This window comes from Mastigoproctus giganteus, chromosome 4 (genome assembly GCF_048544385.1).
Source record: "Mastigoproctus giganteus isolate SK-2022 chromosome 4, ASM4854438v1, whole genome shotgun sequence".
Lineage (NCBI taxonomy): Eukaryota > Metazoa > Arthropoda > Arachnida > Uropygi > Thelyphonidae > Mastigoproctus > Mastigoproctus giganteus.
This window is the reverse complement of record NC_143578.1, coordinates 228,132,811-228,151,597: the sequence shown is the minus strand read 5'-3', so window position 1 is coordinate 228,151,597 and position 18,787 is coordinate 228,132,811. Positions and strand designations below refer to the sequence as shown.

Genomic DNA, 18,787 nt, shown 5'->3' with positions numbered 1-18,787 from the left:
AAATAAATAAAAAATGCAATGTTAGTAAAATTTTATTATATTACACAAATATTATAACAGACTTCAAAAAATAAATTAATTTTTTTGTTTGATTTTGCTGGATCTATTAATTTCAAATATTATCTAGCAAAGCCTACAAATTCAAAACAATTTTTATTGAAATTAATTCTGGATTTTAGTTCTATTTTGATGGAACTAAAATCCAGAATTAATTCATTAATTCATAAAATCCATTCCTGAGTTCATTAATTTTTCATAATTTAAAATATTCTTTCCATACTGAGACTGTGAAACCACTGATAAAACATACTCTACAATGTTTAGTACCACCACAGTTTTATAATAGAGGAAAAACACAGAATAATGTCCCATGTGGTCAAATAAGGGACATTATGGGAACAAAAGGGTACTGGAGGGAGGGGAAGGTCTAATCAGGAAAAGCTTTGCAGAATAGGCACCTGCAAGGAGATCACTGATTGAGGTGTTTAAGGCTTCAATCCATTCAAAGCCTTCCTCTTGCTCAGACTACCTACACGAGGGGATATAAATTCAAAGTGAAGTAGTGCAGAAATTTGCCTTCGCCAGTGGGTGGTAGATTGTTAGAACAAATGCCCCTGTGGTGTTGTAGAGGTGGGTAGTTTTAATAAATTTAGGGAAGAACCAATCAAACTGTTAGAGGGAATAGACAAGTGATATTATTATTATTTTTTTTTTTTTTTGGCTGATGCTGTATAAGTTTGCTTCCTTGCATCATTTGGCACTTTTTTTTTTTTTTTTTTTTTTTTTTTGATTTGGTAGTTATTGGCGCATCGGCTTCTGTGGCCATATTGCACCTCCCAAGGTTTTTGCAGTACTTTGATCCAAGCCCGAGGCGGGAATCGAACCCGCGACCTTTGGGTTGCCGGGCAGGTACTTGACCCACTCGGCTAGCCTGGTCGGCCATTTGGCACTATTAATTCTAATACTAATTATGAGATAAAATCAGGACATGAGACAAAAGTTTAAAAAAATAGAATGATCCTACTTTTAGTGGGATGTGTGGCAAACTTATTTTTCCATGATTAATAATTAAAACATTTAACTGTGTTTTCAGTCCTTGGCTGTTGCATAAATCATGTATAAAAACTCTCAAAAGTAGGTGAAACCAAAACAAAGTTTTGGTTTTTAGATCAGTTCCTTATAAATCATACAGGGTGATTTGCTCATTGCAGAACCTAGAATTTTGTTAACTTTTTTATTAATGAATGAAATGACATGGAAATTGGTTGCAATGCACCTGGGGTCATCTCAGTATCACTTAACTTTTTAGTTAAGTGATACTGAGTTGAAAGAGGCTTATTTCCAAAAGGATGAAGCCATCTGTCGCACACCATATATTTAAGTTTAGCAGAATCTGAAAACTTTTTCATGGTTTGGTTTGGAGTTTATTGGTGCATCAGCAACACAGGCTATAATACATCAACGATGGCAAATGGATAAAAACTGTTATAAAAATAGTAAAAGATAAAATAAGGTAATAAAACATTACAGTGACCCAAGAAAATTGGTCATTACATCAAAAAGGATTTCTAGGCTATATAAGAATTCAAAAAATCATCAAAAAAGGTGTAAATGATATATGAGTATTAAGAGTATACGTAATTAAAGAGTATATTATCTAAATAGATATAAATAAGTTTACAATTTTAAATAGTTAAAAACAGTTAACACATAGTTATTGTCAGATAGTATCCAACTGAGTGTTCAGTCAGATGGCTAAAAGAAGTAAAAGATATCCACCATTCATGTCTGAAACATGGACATTCAGTTAAAATATGATTAAAACAGTGTCATAATCCTCATATAGAAGAGGGTCATCTGCCCTCATATATATACCCATTCATGTCTAAAACACGAACATTCAGTTAAAATATGTCAATTGGTTAAAACAGTGTTGTTGTCCCCATATACAGGGGGGGGGGGGTCATCTGTCCTCAGCAGACAATAATGCATAAGATTATTATGTCCCATGCAGAAGCAAGGCAAGTAAGAACAACTTCTCTACAGTTGCGGTGTAGACTGGACTGTTATGTTTGGATTACAGATTTAAATTTAATACAACTTGTTTGTGACCAGTCCAAGCCATGTTTACCATTGGTAGTTTAATACATGTTGTATTACTTGCCTATTGTTTCACAATGGGCGGCTCTACCGATGCACTTCAAATAAGAAGCACTTCCCCAAGAGAAAACTATACTGCTCTTTATTCTCATTTGAGTGTTACCGCCCAAACAGAACTATTTCAAAGAGTGTCTCCTTATCAGCGTGTGGTTTGGGGATAAGAGCAAATGCTAGTAGTAATTTTGCAATTATATCAGCAAACTAAGAACAAGGGGTCATTTCAATTATTACACTAGCAATTTTACATAAAGGGCAGGCCTTTTAAGTAGACATTTAAACAAATAGCAAAAAAAAAAAAAAAAGCTCTTACAACCACAACCCGATCATAAAATCTGATGACTTTTTTATGAAAACAAAATTATGAATTTTTTATAAATTTTTATAAAGAAAATGTTAATTTTTTTTAAAGAATATATTGTAAAAAACATTACACACTGATCACTTGAAAAAAATGCCAGACTTACCCTATCATCATCCAATTTATGTATCCGTGATAAAAACAATAAAAGCAGGTTCATCCAGGATTCTCGATGATTCTCAGCAGTCAAGCTTAAATAATATTCAAGGGCATCCCTGCAAATGCTAAATAAGAATGTGAATTTAAAAATTTTAAAATTTTTAAATAAATGCATATAATGCATATTTTAAATAAATGCATAAATGCAAAATTTTTAAATAAATGAATATATAGCTTTATATTCTTAAGAATGAATTAATTTTAAGTATGAAAAGCATAAAAACTTAAATGTCTATACTGTCCTTTACCAGCTTATGTGTTGAGACAATAAAAAATACACAAAAATGTTAAAAATGAATTTTAATAACCTCTGTGCATGTGTGTGTGTGCATGCATACCACACACACAATCATCACATTACAAAAGGCTTTCTGACAAATAAATTGGGATCAATCAAGAGCCTCCAAGAGCCCTCAATTAACAGTATAGAAAGAGATTCGGCCATTCAGAAGACAGTCATATGGATGTATATTTTTAGGTCTTTATGGGATATCCATTTCTTTGTATGCAAAGTTCAATATAAGCAGATAGCAGTTAATAACTGTGAAACGCAGGTTCTTTTAATCATGTATATGGTATGGGTAAATTCTTGTAAATTGTTGATTATGATCCACTGAGAAAGAGCTGGAAGAAACAGACCAATGTTTTTGGCTATATATTTATTTTAAAGTCTACATTTAACTTCTAGTTTCTGATGTGGCCACTTTTAAGTCAAGAATACAGATAAGTATCTTTTTTAAACAATTATATCCTACATTTAGTATTCATTCCCTTCAATGACCATATCAGAAGCACAACTGGATGATATTTTCTTTCTCAATGTTATTCTTTAATTTGCATAACTACTTGAAAGACAAATTAAATTAGATAATGAAATGATTTAAATTGCCAGTTGTCACAATTTGAACCTGTGGTCATTTTTTAACTTTAAACATTTTTGTAACTCCCTCATCACATGGTTCAATATTTGTATTTTTGCAGTTGCAGTTGAAAGGGAGTCAGTTGGAACTCTAGTAGATGTGGGGCAGTACTGAATATTATTTAATATCTATTGTTAACAGTGGAGAGAAATCAATTACCCATCCATTTCAATACATAGTTTTACTTTCAAAGTCCATTAGCTGAGAAAATACACACCAACAGATATACAGTATACATCTGAAAAATAGCAATACATATTATTTAGTTAATTTGAGGAAGGTATATTTGGATAATTATATTGAGCCATTCAATAATAATGAATGAAAGTAGGAGTGTGTTATAGGTCTAATGACTGTGATCAGTATGAAAACACCTGTACACAGAAACAGAGTGTACCAGTAAATCAGAGTGTCTATAATGGGGGATTTTAACTTTCTAGATATTGACTGGAACTTGTGAGTTGGTTACTAACACATTAGTAAGAATTCTGTGGATTTACTGAATGACTGTTTTCTACAGCAACATGTCAGAGAAGCAACAAGAGGAAGCAATACTCTTGATCTGATTATCGGCAATGATTTTCATTAAGAGTCTTCAGGTAAAGGACCCTCTGGGTGGAGGTGATAAGTGCACTGAGGTGGAATTTACTTAGATATAACTACGGTCAAGGGTAAAGAAAAGGGTTTTGGCTTTCACAACAGTGACTTCAGGTGTCCCAAGCAGTTTTTAAATTCTATATAGTGAGTCTGTCTGATGATGTTACCAACAGAAAATTCTAAACGGGAATCATTCAGAAAAGTATTTGTACAAGACACTAGACTTTTCATATACTGACTAAGCCATACCATTCCAGGCTTAGACCTAAATGGACATCAGATGAACTGATGAGACTTGAGGCAAAGAAGAAAAATGCATGGGATGCATATAAATTATCAGGTGATACAGAACCTATGGTAGATATACACTAGTCAGTAATCAAGTCACAAAGGTAGTAGTAGTAGTGGCATGTGATGCAAGAAAGGAAGTGTATGAGCTTATGCAGCATCAGCCAAAAAAAAAAAAAAATTAACAAAACAAATCCCACTAAATGTTTGTCCAGTTCCTCCTTAAATTTATTTAACCTATCAATTTCCACGACAGATAGAAGTTTGTTCCAGCAATTAACCACCCGCTGGCTAAAGGCAAATTTCCTTAAGGAAAGACATCTGTCTTTCCTTAATTTGAATTTATGCCCCCATAGGTTCATAATCTGAACAAGTGGAAGAATCCCATCAGAATTCAGCGTGCTCAACCCATTCAAGGCCTTATATACATCAATCAGATCACCACGCAGGTGCCTAGTCTGCAGCCAATGCAATTTGCAGAACTTAAGCCTCTCTTGGTAAGAGGATCCCTTCATTCCCTTCACCAATCTTGTTGCCCTTCTCTGTACCCCCTCAAGCAAATCTACATCCTTCCTAAAAATGAGGCCTTCAGACCTGTATGCAGTACTCAAGACATGGCCTGACCATTGCCTTATACAGAGGGACATTCACCTCCCTTTCTCTGCTAGCAAAATTCCTATATATCATTGACAAAACCCCATGACCTGCCCTGGCAGCCTGTCTGCATTGCTCAGAAAAACTTCATATCTGACTGCACAATCACTCCCAGGTCTTTTTCATTTTCTATCACCTTAAGTGTAGTACCACACAGTTGGTACGTTTCTCTGGGGTTACTTCTACCCATATGCAGTACTTTGCATTTATCAAGGTTAAACTTCAGTTGCCACTTCTCAGCCCATCTGCCCAAATTTTCTAGATCCTGCTGCAGTAGCACACTGCCATTACTGTTATTAACAACCCTGCCAACCTTTGTATCATCTGCAAACTTCGACACTAAGGCTGATATACATTCATCAATATCATTGATAAATATACAAAACAATAGTGGACCCAACACCGAACCCTGTGGGACTCCACTAATAACATTAGTCCACAAAGAGCAGCACTCATTGATTACCACCCTCTGTCTTCTCCCACTCAACCATCCTTTTATCCATTGTAGCAATTTACATTTAATACCATTCTACTACAATTTGTACAGTAGTCTTCCATGCGCAACAGTGGCAAAAGCTTTCCTGAAATCCAAGTATATGATACTAAAATTATTTTTTGCATCCAGTTCCTTTGTGACCACATCACAGTATCCAATCAAATTGGTCAGACAAAACTTCCTCTTAACAAACCCATGCTGTGTCTGAACTATTACTGCAGTCTTCTCTAGGTGATCCTGTATCACCTCTTTAACAAGTGACTCCATAATTATTTGTGTCACACAGGTCTATAATTATTTGTGTCACACTTTGAACCCCTTTTGTGAATTGGGGATACATTTGCACATCTCCAGTCCATTTGGATCTCTGCTGAATCTAAGGATGCTCTCATAATTAAGTCTATGGGTTTGCTAACTTCCCTTGTGGCCTCCTTCAATATAACTGGATAGATTCCATCCACCCCAGATGCCTTTTTTATGTTTAACTTCAACAATTTCTCCTGCGCTTTGCTCTCAGTTACAAAATCACTTAGCTCTGTGTTAGAGTTTGATAACCTTCTGGCATTCCCTTCTTGAATACCTCCTCATGCGTGAATGTAGATGCAAAATTCTCATTAAGCTTATCAGCTACTTGAGCAGGATCATCAATAGTTGAACCACCTATGTTAAGTGGACCAATCTGATTCATCCCTTTCCTTCTAGAGTTTACATAAGTAAAGAACTCTTTGCATCCTTTGCCAAAAATTTCTCATAATCTGCCCTCGCTTGGCTAACCTCCTTTGTCACTTGATTACAGACAGCTTATATCTGCCATAGGCTTCTGTGTCACCTGATAATTTATATGCATCCCATGCATTTTTCTTCTCTGTCACAGCCTCATTAATTCATCTGACATCCTTTTAAGCCTGAACCTTGAACAATATTTCTTAGTTGGCATGAAAAGCCTAGTAGCCTCCAAGATTAAATCCCTGAAGGCTTCTCATTTAGAATTCACTGTTGGTAACATCATCAGTTGAACCCACTGTACAAAATTTAAAAACTGTCTGAGACCATTGTAGTCACCTTTACGAAAGAAAAAATCCTTACCTTTACCCTTGATGGTAGTTACATCTTTAAGTAAATCCCACTGTGATCACTGTCACCTAGTGGTTCCTTTATCTGAAAATTCTTAATGCATGAATAATCACAGCTGATAATCAGATCAAGAGTATTACTCCCTCTGGTTGCCCCTTAAACATGGTGCTGCAGAAAACAATCCTCCAACAAATCCACAAAAGCCCAGCTAGGGTGCGAGTGACCAACCCACAAGTTCCAGTCAATATCTGGAAAGTTAAAATCCCCCATTACAAGACATTCTGATTTAATGGCCCACGCTGTTTCTCTGCACAACTGTTCGTTGTACTCATCAGGCCTATAGCACACTCCTACTCTCATTTTCTCTTTTGCAGTGTTTACGTCACACCCATTAGAGCAAACTGCGAGTCGAATATAGCACTAATGTTATGCATCAGATAAAACAATACTTAAACTTACCAAGTAAGGCAAGAAAACACTATGTGCAACAGTAGGCAAGGAGAGAGAGATTTTGTAAATGCCACCGAAAAAGACATGTAAGAGTGCTGCTGCCTAGTGTACAAATTGGTTGCACTGAAGTAATAATAAATTGCAGATACTAAATTGATGATCAAACTTAGTTAATACTAATAAAATGAAATTACTAAAAATACCATTAATTAAAAATGCAATTAAATAATTAAAAATACAATTAGTAACATAATATGTTATCTACTAGGCAAGAACTGATATATGAAGGTATTAAAACTTATGGTACTTTAGAACCACACATGGTTCAAGGCTGAGAAGACAAGATACTTGTTGATATTAGTTTTGAATTTCTGCAGATTGCAATTTTCTGGAAATACAAGTGAAGCAAAACTGTTCCAAAGCAAAAGAGGTAGAAAGGATAAATGGAGAAGAGGAAAAGTTGGGTTTGTGAGTTTGGATCCATTTGACAGCAAATCAATGTTGACTGGTCGCAACATGTATTCAGACTGATTTGGAAGAGACTGGTGGAATTACAGATGCCAATTCAGAAGTGTCCATGGAAGCATCTACAGAAAAGGAAAAACTGAATGTCCACGATCGTGTCTAAGTGGAGAGATTTTGTAACATTTGGCTCATTAATTAACCTGACTATCTTATTTTGAAAGAGTCTGGAAGCTTGGAGAGAGAAGTTTTGGGGGCATCATCCCAGATATGGGAACAATATTCCATGACATAGGCGCCTCCGTAGCCAGGTGGGCAGGAGCAGCAGTGCGTAGCACACGCTTCTTGATTAAACCGGAGTTCAAGCCTGTGACCACCAAATACGGAGGATGCGGAAAGGTTAGGGAATGACCACTGCATATCCCCGGAGCAATATGGCCTTAGTTGCTAATGCTCCTAAAAACCAAATAACAAACAAACACCATGACAGAGCAGATTTGAGGTTTATGCAGAGCGAGTGGTTGTTTAGAAGAAAAGAAATGTCAAGATTGAAAAAGAAAGAAAAACCAGTTTTCATGCAGAGAGTGCAATATTTGTGATATATGCTTATGCCAAGACAGATTGGAAGATGGGGTAATCCCAGGTAATAATTTCTAGAAATCTATTTTGTCAAAGGGACAGAGGCAGTAGATTTTTTTTTTTTTTTTTTGGAGAAATAAAGCAGGACTAAGTTTTAGAAGAATTTACAGTAAATAGAGTAAGGTCATTAATATACAAAGTGATAAGAGAAAACTGGATAATCAACTGCTGAAAAAAAAAAAAAAAAAAAGAAAAAAGAAGAAGAAAAAAAAGCAATCTCTGAGATGGGAGCTTGTTTAGAGCTTTATGTCAAACATAATCAAAAAGTCTTAGAAATGTCATGAGCAATTGCTTGAGGTTCAAATATTTCCATGAATTTTTCCATAGATGAGTAATATATGCTAATATATCACCAGTGAATCTACACTGATCCATACTGGCAATTAGTGATCAGATGGTAGTTTCAAGTTGAAGTGTAGGCAGTTGATTATTTTTCTTATTTTGTAAATGAGTAGAAGTAAGTGCAATGATATAATAACTGAGACAGATGTCATCCTTTTTAGGAAGTGGCTGGATATAAGCAAATTTTTAAGCAGGAAAGGAAAGAGTAAAAATGTGACAAAGAATATGAGTAGTTTTGAGAACAAGTGGAGACATGTCATCAGGGTCCGGAGCTTTCTTGGAATCAAGATTTTTCAGAATTCTTCTAACATTCTTCTATCAGAAGAATGTTAGAAGAATGGGAGGCACTGAGTGGAGCATATCAGGTATGGTAGGAGATGATTTACTAAGATGGTTGATACAAGTTAGAAGAGCGATCAGTAGCCTATGACTGTGGGTCTGAAGGTATCCACCAGTGTGATTTGTTTGACCCATAGTAAACATTTTAATTCATTTAAAAAAAATTTAAATCTACAATACAATTTCAATTTGAGCAACCTTGCAAGCATGGTTGTAGTATGCAGTAGCATGCTGCATTCTCGATTGTTGATATATTGATACATGTGTGTGTATCATCCGAGTTGATGTATGAGCACAAGTGCTGTATGCATCAATTGTCATAGTAGCCAGACATCTACCAGTCGATACAGGTTGATTGCAATAATTCATTATTTTGAGCATTTTGTGAAGTAAATCTTCACAAAATGATTAATATAAGTAATTAATCATTTTGTGAACACTTTCTTATTCCTGTCTTTCCTTTCCTGTTTAAAAATTTGCTTATACCTAGCCATTTCCTAAAAATGATGACATCTGCCCCGGTTAATTAAAGTAATTAATTTATTTATAATTTATGATTTTTTATTTTATTTATTTATTTATATTAAGTGATTATAAGTAATTAACTTATATATTTATGTGATGTAAAATTTAATTTTAGCCATGTTGAACCAAAAGCTAAGAAAGTAGGCAGTTTCAAGCTGTGGGAAGAAAAATATGGATGTGTTCAAAATGTAGGCAGAGTTGTGTATTTTGCGCAGCAAAAGCACAACTGGTTGCACATTCAACATGGAGCATCATTATTCCACAAAGCACATTAATTCACTGATGAAATTGAAGTACAGAAGAAAAATTAGAATACATAAGACACAATAATTTGAATTATGAAAAACAAAAAAGGAAGTGTGCAGAAATATGTTAGCCAAGAACAGTACACAATAAAAGCTTTGTTGCTGCTCTATGTATAAGTAAACACAGAAAACACTTTCTTGCAATATGCCTCTATTAATGCTAATGCTTCTCTACCCCACAAAAGAATACTCTTAATGAAAAAGATTTACGTTCTGTAAATTGAAGCATCTGAAAACTGGGCATCTGCGAGGAAACCTGACTGAAGTCTTTAAAGCTTGAAATGAATTGAGTAAATAAAACGCAGATGGCAACCTTACTCTTTCTCAGGAACATAAGAATGTAACTGAAAAATTTTAATTAAAGGATGGATGCAAGACAGATTTGAAAAAATTTACTTTCAGCCAGAAAGTAATTGACTATTAGAACAAACTTTAATCTGGTGATGTGGAGGTGGATAGTTTTGAACAAATTTTAGATGGAATGGGCAAATGATAGAAGTAATTATTATTATTTTTGGTTGATTCTACTAATATGAATTCTGGCAGTAGCCTTTTGATTGTTCATATGCTATTTTTTTGGAGACATTGACAGGCTTTGATGAAAGCTGCCCTGCAACTTTTACCAAAACTGCTAGAGCATTTCTATTTACTTGAAGCTGTGCTGATACCTCTTGATTGCCTTTCTCCACTTTTTCTACTATTTTTCATTTTGAATCATTGGTTATGTAACAGCCTCTACAGCATGTCAAGTGTAATGTTTACACTTTGTTCAATATGAGTCATTCATCAGACAATGCCATTAAAAATCTTGTGTGGTTTTGATGGGACATACAGAAACAAATTTTCCTTTTTAAAAAAGGAAAAAAAATAATTAAAAAAAAAATTTTTTTTCCCCAAGTTTGGAAAATAGTGCAATTATATATATATATATTTGTGTTAGTAAATGAATGACAAAAATCACTGCTTGCTATTTTTCATAAGGACATTTAAAAGATGAAACTGTAAAATGAAATTTTAATATTTTTAATAATTAGAAAAACTCAAATTTCAACTTAAAATATTTAAAAAACTTAAATCATTACATTTACTAATAAATTAAAACACTTCTTCATAATATAAAGAAGTGGCTTACATAATTAGCTTCTTTTGAACAAGAGGCCATGCATCCTGACGTGATTCATCGGCATACATACGAAAGAGAATCCTCAAAGAACATGCAAGACTTTGTGATTCTTGCGTAAGCAAATTAGGTTTCACATTTCCTCGAAAACCTAGGCAGAGGAAAAGGAAGGAATTTATATCATTATGCAATTTTCTGTCTTTTGCTCTATTCTATTCACATAATATGCTCAATTTTTAAAGTGTATTTTCAAAATTATATTTACAGATTGCCCTTCGTGAAGACTGCAGTCTTGTTAATAATTCAGGTTAGCATGTTTATAAACTTTTAATTTTGCATTTTTATTTAAGGAACAAGGAATTTCATCACTAAAAGTAGTTATTCCAGGTAAATGTAATAATTAATTTAAAATATCAATTTGTTTTAAAAATCATCCATTTTCTAGTTTAAATATCATCCAACCTGCTAAAAAGTTTCTCATAGAGAGACAACTGTTTCTCAATAGTTTTAAAAAGAATAAAAAATACAAAATATTGTAGTAATGACAACTCTAAGAGGACTAACCAGCTTTCCATAAAAGATTTCTCTGTTCATGATTTGAATTAAAGGCTTTGGCAAAATGGTGGGACTCCAAAAGACAGTCGACTAGCTGTAGGAGCTGGGGAGAACTGAGGTATGGATACATGCCTTGTTCTTCTTGCTGCTGACTATCTACAAGCCGAACAACATCTCCACCTGGGCAAATATCAGCCTATAAAGTAAAATTTATTTAGTAAAATTTGTTGATACGTTATTTTTAAGCTTGAAAATTTGGGAATAAATCAATCCCACATTTACAGATGAATGAAGAAAGGTCACTTCTGATAACTCATGTTCAGTAATGTAGTATTCCTCTAGTCAGTTAAACATATTCCCATTATTGTCATTAGATTTTCTGTGTACTGTATATGACAGAAAAACCCAAATTAGGGAAGCTCTTCAATTTTACAGAAGACCCTGGAATAATTCACAGGTAACGAAATATTATAACTTCCAACCAGGGTACTGAACATTATGTTCTGATTTTTAAATAGGTAACATTAGAAAGATGAAAGAAACATGCCTTAATCTCTTTGCTGCTGACTACTTCCAAACCAAATAACATCTCAATCTGGGCAAATAATAACCTGAAGTATGGAAAACTGTACTTCTTCAATAATTTTGATGCCTCCCCCTTTAAAGTACCCTCCGTTTCCTACCAATGTACTGTTTCACTGTTCCTTTCATCTTAAAAATCAGAACATATTGTTTGGTACCTTGGCTGAAAGTTACAATATTTTATTACCTGTGAATTATTATTCCAAGGCCTCTTGTAAAATTCAGGAGGCTTCCCAGAACACCTATATTAAAAATAAATGTAAAATTAACACTAAAACCACTGATTAGTAATAGGCATGCCAAGATGAAATCTTCAAGTTAGTTTAAGCCACATTGTCCTATTATCACTTAGATTAGAAAAATTTTTGAGCCTAATGGCAAGCAATGTTCATGGAGTTGGACCTTACTTCCCATTAAGGTCCACTACATAGAAATCATGTGTTCTGAAGGAAACACAACATGGTTTTTAAAAGGGAAAATATTCTTTCACTAATCTGGTTAACTATTTTGACAGATTCAGCCACTAGTTATGTTAAAAATAATTCTGACACAGTTCATGTGGATTTTACAAACATTTCCCTCTGGGCCACATGAGATTGATATATAACCTAGAACATACTGAGATCATGAATAAGATTCTTAGATGAATTTCAAGATTGTTACAAGACAAGGAGGCTGAAGGTTGTGATTAATGGTTATTCATCAGATTGGGCTATGTTAGATGAGAAGTTCCTTGTGGATTGATGCTAGGACTGCTGGTTTTTTTTTCCAATTTTCTTAAAGGCTTCAAAGACAATAAAAAAAGCGGAACTACATTTTCATGCTGAAAAATGCAAGGTCTTATACCTGGAAATAACTTCAAAATAACTTACGATAAGAGGGTTGAATTAAAATCAGTAAAAAAAGAAAGGCTTCGGGGTTATGATCCAAGTAGACAATGAAGTTCTCCATGCAGCGCAGATAGAAAGCAAGGAGAGTCCATGGAGATCCCATCAATAATTTATTGAGCATTTGCTTGTAGTGAGAGGGAGGTCATAAGCTCAGTGATTAAGGCAATTGCAAGAGCACACTTGGAATATAGTGCCCATGCATCGAGAGTTTGAAAAAGATCAGAGAGGCAACATGGCTGATGAGAATGGCATCAGAAAAAACTGAATATGTGGGTTACAGAGTTTGGTAACTAGGTACCTAAGAGAGGAGCTGAGTACTATACAGCTGTGAGAGGGGTAGTAAAATGAATGAAAGTGAAATTCTGATGATTATAAACAATATTAGAACTAAGAGCCATAATTCAAATTATGGAGGAAAAGTTGTAGGACTGGATTTATGGATCGGCACCTATGGGAAGCTGAAATATTGTAGAACCACCATATAGGCTAATAATAAATTAATAATACTAGTACTAACCATTGAAAGTTGAGTTCAGAACCTTATTTCATTTGTATGGAGCCTGAAAAAATAAAGGGTGGCTAAAATGTTTTCATCCTAATTTATGAAAGAAGCAAAGAATTACCCATTATTTTTCTACATAATCTCCCTCCTTACTAATATACTTCTGTTTTTGTTTCTATGAAACTTTAATTTCAACTTCAGAGAAGGTTTTGTCCAGGTTACTGATAGCACCTAAACCTGTGTGCAAATGAGTTCCAGCCAAGTTTGGGAAAAAGTGGAAGCGTGATGGTTCTAAATCAAGTGAATAAGGCAGATGCTCAAATAATTAAAACCCTAATTATTGTTCACATTCTAGCCATTAATCTCCAGTTGCAACTGGAATATTTCTTTGGACTATTGTCCAAGTGTATTGTCACTCATGATCAGGACCAAACCTCCAAAACATTAATGCTTCGGACACTACTCAAAATGTGTTGTGCTCATTCTTGCTACATCTTAAAGATATTAGCTATATAGAGGATGGTGTCATTATTATTCACAGATCTGACTAACAGCTGTGGTGACAAAAAAATGGATTTGCCATATTCTGATATACAGACTTGCATGTTAGCCTTTCTTATGAAAATATTCAATTACTACATAATCCCAGATGTTTTTTTTTTTTCAGCTCTTCTGTTGATATCATCATTCCTGGCTTCCATGTGTGTGTGTGTTATTATTATTATATATATATATATATATATAATCAAATTAATCCAAAAATTAAATAGAGATAGAAATTAATAAAAATATATATATTAAAAATAAATAAGAAAAAATACAGTAAACCCCCGCTATTCGCGGTATCTGTATTCGCGGTCGCTGATTTAATATAAAATGAAACCAAAAAAAAAATAAATAAATAAAAATGTGAATTTTAAAGCGCTGTGAACATTTTCCGCCATAAAAAAACATGGACGTGGCTAAAATTATCTTTCCCGGTCAAAACAGTGCTCAGTGGGTGGGGGGAGGGGGGGACAAAATCGCAAGCGTGGATATTTCTTGCTAATCCTTGTTCAGTATGTGTTATGCACTTGTCATGAAAGGTTTCGTTGTTTGCTTTTAATTTATATGCTTATAACTTGAATAAATTTATCAATTTATAAATTGATATGCTTACAAAAGTGATAAATCTACCGTTTTGCAGTGTAAAACAGACTTTTTCGAGCGTGTTAAGGGAAGAAAGTGACTTTATTATGGACAAGTTCTTTCTAACCTGTACAAAAATATGACTATGAATAACAAGGGAAATGTGAAAAGATCAAAGAAGGCGATGACATTAGCGAATAAAATTGAATTATTAGATAAAATTTCTAATGGTGAAAGTGTCTCCTCAGTGGCAAAACATTATAAAATCAATGAGTTGATGGTGCGATCAATCAAGAAATCGGAAGAAAAAATCCACCGTAGTGTCCGTGAAAACGCGCTAATTGCTTCAAAAATTCTCTGTAACTCGTGATGTTATTTTAGAAAAAATGGAAAAGGCTTTAAATCTGTGGATAGAAGACCGAACTCAAAATAAAATTCCGTTAAGTTCACTCATCATTCGTGAAAAGGCAAAACTCATTTATCAACACTTTAGCGAAACTGGTGATAGCACTGGTGGGAAAGATTTGTTTAAAATTTCTGATAAATATTACATTTAATATCAAATAGTTTCTTATTTTCATTTCGATGCCATATGCTTGCATTTCACTATGTACATAGTCATATTATGAAGGTACATATAATATATATATATAGACAAAATTTTAGACTAGTTTTTCTTATATATTTCACACTTTGGAATGGAACCCCTTTATTACTATGGGAGCCATAACTCAGTATTCGCATTTTCGGTATTCGCGGCATTTCTCAGGAACGTAACCCCCGCGAATAGCGGGGGTTTACTGTAGTAGGAAAGCTAACATCAGTGGCAACAGAAAAGCACAATCCACTACATGTCACTTATAATAAGCTAAATTAAAATTGGATATTTGCCAATAGCATGGCAAACCAGTAGAGTGGGGAAAAAAAAAAAAAAAACTTAGCCAAATAAAATAACATAACAATAACAGAAAAATATATAGGGGTGGGATAAAGAAGAGAGGGTAGCGTCGAAGCAACGTTCCTAAAATAATTTAGAAAATTAAGCCAATTAAAAGAAATTTAGCGGTGTCCCCTTGATGGCACCCATTTCCGAATTATGTGAAATCTCACTAAAGTGGAAACGTAGACTAACAACATTAATTGACCAAATAAATTGAAAATAATAATTAATAAAATGAAATAAAAGACTGACCATTAAGGCCCCATCTTGACAGAGGACCACGAGGCCAATAATAGTCAGGGAATCACTGCATTTCGAACGCTAAACAAATCCATGCAATTACGGAATGATACTAAAATGAGACCTCCGATGCAACAGATTTGCATAGCTGTGGTCCTTGTGCAGCGAAAAATAATAAAACAAAGCCTAATACTTGTATGGCCAAACCACACCACTCACAAAACAATAGTTGAGCTGAAAATATATATAAATATATATAATATTATATATATATATAAATATATATATTTTTTTTTTCACTCTACTGGTTTGCCATGCCAAATATCCTATTTTAATTTAGCTTATTATAAGCAACATGTAGTGGATTGTGCATTTCTGCTGCCACTGATGTTAGCTTTTCTACTATTTTTTCTTATTTATTTTTAATATATATTTTTATTAATTTCTATCTCTCTATTTAATTTTTGAATTAATTGGATTATATTTACATGGGGGTAGCATGACGATGTGCTAACGATGCGTTCGTACCGCCATCTAAAGCCTAATTTGTTTCTATATATTTTCAGCTCAACTATTGTTTTGTGAGTGGTGTGATTTGGCCATGCAAGTACTAGGCTTTCTGTTTTATTATTTTTCGCTGCATAAGGACCACCGCTATGCAAATCTATTGCATTGTCGGTCTGATTTTAGTATCATTCCGTTGTTGCATGGATTTGTTTAGCGTTCGAAATGCAGTGATTCCCTGACTATTACTGGCCTCGTGGTCCTCTGTCGAGATGGGCATAATGGTCAGTCTATTTCATTTCATTTTTTATTAATTATTATTTTCAATTTATTCGGTCATGTAATGTTGTTAGTCTATGTTTACACTTTAGTGAGATTTCACATAATATGGAAATGGGTGCCATCAAGAAGGCACCGCTAAATTTCTTTTAATTGGCTTAATTTTCTAAATTATTAAGTTTTTTTTTCCCACTACTGGTTTGCCATGCTACTGGCAAATATCCTATGTTAATTTAGCTTATATATATATATATATAAGCAAAATTATAAATTTTTTTATTTTATTTTTATCATGAAAGATTCAGTTTCCAACTATTTTAAACGTTATTCAAATATATGTATATCACATGACAGTAGTAGGCGAATTGCTAACACTGCGCCTGTGCTGCCATCCATAGTTCATTTTTCGTCTATATAAACTGGTTAAGATTACTTTTGTCAGTAGTGTGGCTTTGCACTGGAGTGCTCGTATCTGTTCTATTTTTAATTTTCACTGCATCAGGACCACCGCTATTCAAGTCCTCTGCATTGGCGGTTTGATCTGGGGATCGGGTGGCGGACTGATTTCTAGATCGACTCGCCTTTGCAGCGATTTGTCTAGCAATCGAAATGCAGCGATTCCCTGACCATTATTGGCCTTGTGGTCCTCTGTTGAGATGGGGCGTAATGGTCAGTCCATTTTTGTTTTATTTTACTGTAGTGGTCTAGATCTCTGTTGGTGATATTTCACAAATTTGGACCTTGTGCCCGTCAGAGGGGATGCCGTTAAATTTCTATTTTAACTGGCTTTCAAAATTTAATGAATTATTATTTATTATTCTTATAATTAGATGTTCTAAATATAGAGATTTTCTGCTGCAATATTTTTACTCTTGTTACCCTTCTCTTCCCTTCATGTTTAGTTTGATTCTTAAGTTTAATTTTGACTATTTTCACTCTTGTCGTTCCATACTGCTGGTATTATTTTATTTTTAACTCTCATTCTAATTTAATATGCATTAAGAGCAGAATAATGAAATGAAGAGTGCACAGAAATGTGCTAATTTACGAGACAGAAATTCCATGTAATTAACCATGGTTGAAGTGACAAAATATCAGGTGGGAGGACATAGATATTAAAGCTAATTGAAAATTAAAACATGTTAAGATGTTGCTTACGCTATCTTGGAATGCTTTTAACATGTTTTAATTTTCAATTAGTTTAATATCTATGTCCTCCCTAATACGAATTCCAATCTACTTATCTATATTCCATTATGGTTGTTGGGTATTTCTGCTATTACTAGCAGTGCCCCTTGTTCATATACCATCCCAATTTTTTTAAATTATCATTCTTTTCAAGCCATTAACTATTCAACTACAACCACTTGTTATATATATATAGAGACAAATCTATTTTATCAGTGTATTGGATAGGGGTGCTGACCTGTCAAGTGTAATTACAATAGAAAAAATTGAGAATGCCAGCAAGGTAAAAGCAGATTACCTGATATTAAATGAAATTAAGATTAACATAAAAATAATAATGATAACAACAATGGTACCTAATGCAGTGGGTCCTAGGACTTTACTTCTTCACAGGGTCAGAGCCAGCGCAATAAGCAGGGTCTCTGTTTCTGTTATGATGTATACATCATAACAGAAATGTAGCAAGAGGTTGGTAACCTCTTGCTGCGTTTCTGTTATGATCTACGTTTGTTGGTAAATGTAGCAAACCGATACCAAAGTTGTCCCATTTGGGGACCAACTTTGGTATCGGTTTCACAACTCTGGACAGCTTGAGCACAACTATATTCCCCTTCTTCCAATTACTTTCTATTGTCCTTAACTACAACTTATTTCTCATGCACGATTAGGCTGGCCAAAAGCAATATCGAGATGCTATTCCTCTGCTATCGCTTTTTTTTCCTTAAACAAAGTTTAGTGTCTTTTCTACACTATCTTGTTAGTCACTGATTCTCCCTTTTCTGGCATTTTGCCTCATTTGTTCAATTTCTTCCTTCCCAGTCACACAGGTACGGTTCACTATGACCAATTCACACATCCCCCCCCTCTCTCAGGGGGGGATGTGTGAATTGGTACTGATATAAATATACTGTACAGAGAACTATTGGCTTTTATCTTTGGTCTCCAATGCAGCTCTGTATTCATCACACTCAGCTAATTTCACCGATTCCGGTCTAAGAATACAGTAAGTTGTCAAAAAAACCTGACTTTATTCCTTTATCTTAAGTTACTTTGTCTAAATTTCATACCGAATTTTGCCTTCATTTTTTAAT

General features: G+C 34.1%; 1 protein-coding gene across 2 annotated transcripts in view; it reads right to left on the bottom strand.

Moving 5' to 3' along the window:
- Positions 1–18,787, bottom strand: part of Sec71 (ADP ribosylation factor guanine nucleotide exchange factor Sec71) — a 508,300-nt gene that overhangs the window by 18,921 nt on the left and 470,592 nt on the right. For both annotated transcript variants that reach the window (XM_090371201.1, XM_090371202.1), the window contains 3 exons: positions 11,453–11,639; positions 10,901–11,039; positions 2,625–2,742 (listed from right to left, as the gene is read on the bottom strand). In XM_090371201.1, the coding sequence (XP_090227327.1) occupies positions 2,625–2,742; positions 10,901–11,039; positions 11,453–11,639 (444 nt within the window). The remainder of the gene's footprint in view (positions 1–2,624; positions 2,743–10,900; positions 11,040–11,452; positions 11,640–18,787) is intronic.